The sequence below is a fragment of the Plasmodium fragile genome (assembly GCF_000956335.1).
Source record: "Plasmodium fragile strain nilgiri unplaced genomic scaffold supercont1.18, whole genome shotgun sequence".
NCBI lineage: Eukaryota > Apicomplexa > Aconoidasida > Haemosporida > Plasmodiidae > Plasmodium > Plasmodium fragile.
The window spans coordinates 184,207-187,319 of record NW_012192598.1 but is presented as its reverse complement, the minus strand read 5'-3'; the positions used below and the strand labels follow the sequence as shown (position 1 = coordinate 187,319).

Here is a 3,113-nt window from a genome sequence, read left to right as displayed (position 1 = left end):
TTAGCGCTTTGCTGCTGATCTTTTATTCGCAAAATCGCTACCTACTGTCCATTTCCTTTCACTTGCGTGATTTCACTTTTGCGCGAATTCAAACGCGCAATTGCACGCAAAGGTGATATCATTTATTTTTTTGCAGCTTGTGCAGTTTGCACATTTTCATCCCCCCACCCTTCGTCCAGTTTGCCAACTTGGCGAGTGTTAATACAAGTTTCCCCCGCCGTTTCAGAAGTTATCATTTCCCATTTCCCATTTTCCATTTCGTTTTTTGCCCTTATTTTGTTGTCCCAAATCGTCAACTCACACAAACGCGCGCTATTCACACTTCGCACGTTGCCTTGTAAAGTTGAAGAAGAATCAACGCGACCGTCCATTTGTGTGACAAACAAATCGGCCTACGTATCATATCCCCCGCAGCAGAACTGCCTGCGCAGCGCACGCACACATACACACTACCCCTGTCTGCGGACACCCTACAAGATAAGCAAAACAGACGAAGAAGACCTCTATCGAAAGTGCCCCCCCAAAATGAACGCCAAAAAATTCATGACATCCTTCTCCCTAATCCTTGTCTTGTGTGTCCTGCTAAATGTTGTACTCGTTCAGGTTAATGCAAATGAAAATAATAAAACAAAAGGAGGAAAAGTAACTCCCGCTTCTGTGCCCTCAGGAAATAACGCAGATATCAATTTACCCAAAAAAGATGCAGCACAAAACAATACCCCTCCCGCTGTTGCTGAAAGCGCTTTACTAGAACTGAAAAATGTGGCACAGAACTTAGAAAAAAAAACTGCAACCAACAGAAAAATAATAATCAGTGCAGCCCTCATTAATATGGTTGTGTTGACATTATTATCTGGCATAATAGGATACAAAACAAAAAAGGCACTTAAAGAAAGCGAAGTGGAAACCGCAGAGGAGGTAACTCCAGAACCCGCAAACGAAACTTTGTAATCGGGCGGAATACAATCTATGTATAGTAATACCCACAAAATGGTGTTGTATGAACAAAGAGGAAAAAAAAAAAAAATAGCAGTAGTCACTTGAAGATATATTTTTTTTTTTTTTCAATCCCAATATGTTCATGTTTTTTTATTTTTTTCGCACCTGAGATGGGCACTATACAACTTGTACCTGTGCATCCATCCAGGGGGCTTTTCCCTCCTGTGTGCACGCACCAGTGAATACGTAAACAGACCTACGTGTTGCTGTTGTTTCCTTTTTTTCCCCCACTCGATAACTCTTTTATATAATGAAGTATTGTCAGCCCAACTGGTGTGTAGAATGCCATGTTGTGGCAACCCTAAAGGTGCACTTAACGTGGTATATGTATCTTCTAATTTTGTAGTATGCATTGGCATCGTCACTTGTGAACTCTTAGCCCTTGCATAAACAGGTACATATACCTCCACCCCACCTCTTACACATATGTACACCCACGAAATGTACGACAGCTGTGTTCCTTTCCCGCACCACGTTCGTACACGTCACCGTCATGTCCCCAAATATTTCCTTTCACCGCGCGTGGAAAGCGTAACACTGCAAAGGGACACTACCACATGTGCACGTACAAAGAGAAGAAGCAACACAGTGGCAAGGATCATTCTGCTAGAAAATAATCCCTGCTGTGTTCTACATAGTTTGGCGCTTGCAACACGTTTGGAATTTCAACAATGTCTTGTGTGAAACGGTGTGATGTGGCTCCCTCAGCAATGCTACGCGCCCTGCTTCACCCGAGCAATGCGCTGTAGCCTGCTCCCCGTCCACACACGTTGTGCAAGCATTAGTACAGTGAAGCGTAATGCAATTTGGTTAAATGGTGCGAATTGCCTTCATGTTATTCCCTCTTCTGCCTTCTATCCCCATGAAGCGAAAATACATAACAATTCAAAACGTCCCCATTTAGTGGAATAAATCCAAGGCGCTTTTTTTTCCCCCTGAGATGGGAACCCACTTGGGGTGAATTTTTATCGTACTGCTATAAAGGCACATTCTCCACGCGTAATGATCAATTTGAACGTGGACCAAAAATGTACTTTAAAAAAAAAAAAATGCGTGGTGACCGCCCTAAAATATGTATGTTATAGAAGTAGCCGCAAATAATGCGGGTTGAATCTGAACCCTACTGAGGCGCACGTTGCCTTTTACATTTGTGGGTGCGACTCTTAGTGCATGTGAAATAAAGGTGACACTTACGCCTGTACAAAACGTACATTACACCTGCGGGATAGTATAACTCCATCGAGCATATATGTGCTCTTCCACAAATGTAGATATCATGTTATACCCACCCACCTACCGTTAAAAGTTCCCTTCACATGTTTGTTTCATCCTGCTGTCCCCCCCTCCTTCCTTTTCACTACAAGAGATTTACTTCCACTAACTAATAAATTTGTTCATCATATAAATAAAATTGTATTAAAAAAAAAAAATTCTTCCAATTGCAATAAAAGAGGAACCCTTGAGATAGTTTTTATAGGTGCCCCTCTGATTCACCTTTTTGGAAAAGCCTCTTCTTCCCCCCTGTTTCCATCGCGTAGATTTCTCCACACAAAATGAAGGTACTTATTTATTCCCCACTCCTTTTTTTTTTTTATTTATTTAGTTTATCCACATTGGCGATGCAATACATGTAGAGCAACTACTTCTGACTAATGCCGTCGCGTCGTGCGTGTGAATAAGTGACACGCCCACCACGCCAGAGGGGCAACTTCCCCTTGTATCAACTGCTGTTATATGCTCTGCCATGTGTACAACTCATTCATACGCGGGGTCTCCAGAAAAAAGAAGAAGCGATTTGCAAAAGTGTAGTGATGGAAATGATAGCCGCGAAAAACAATCCCGTCTACTACACACCGTTGCAACGTGTTGCATCAGATTTGATTTTTCTCCAACCAATTTTTCGCTCTATCCTTTTCTAACACATTTCAACGTTTTGTACTCCCCTCTGGCCATCCTCAAGTTGACTTCATTTATTTATTTATTTTATATATTTATTTTCCCGTCTTCTACTCCCCCTTCCCGCAGGCAAGCGCAGAGGTACTTGTCGTCCCTTCGTTGCACGACAACTTAGCCTACGTCATAATAGATGAGTAAGCAGGAAGAAAAAAAAAAAA

General features: G+C 42.1%; 2 protein-coding genes across 2 annotated transcripts in view; both read left to right on the top strand.

Moving 5' to 3' along the window:
- Positions 1-525: 525 nt before the first annotated feature.
- AK88_01980 (uncharacterized protein) lies at positions 526-951 on the top strand (the record flags this gene model as incomplete). Its single annotated transcript, XM_012479615.1, has 1 exon — positions 526-951. One exon carries the CDS (start codon positions 526-528, stop codon positions 949-951), a length of 426 nt encoding a protein of 141 aa, XP_012335038.1.
- A 1,601-nt stretch (positions 952-2,552) lies between these two features.
- The window catches only part of AK88_01979 (hydroxyacylglutathione hydrolase), a gene marked incomplete at both ends in the record, with an annotated part of 3,130 nt that continues 2,569 nt past the window's right edge, over positions 2,553-3,113 (top strand). Inside the window, 2 exons of the mRNA XM_012479614.1 lie at positions 2,553-2,558; positions 3,025-3,089. Of these exons, the coding sequence (XP_012335037.1) occupies positions 2,553-2,558; positions 3,025-3,089 (71 nt within the window). The remainder of the gene's footprint in view (positions 2,559-3,024; positions 3,090-3,113) is intronic.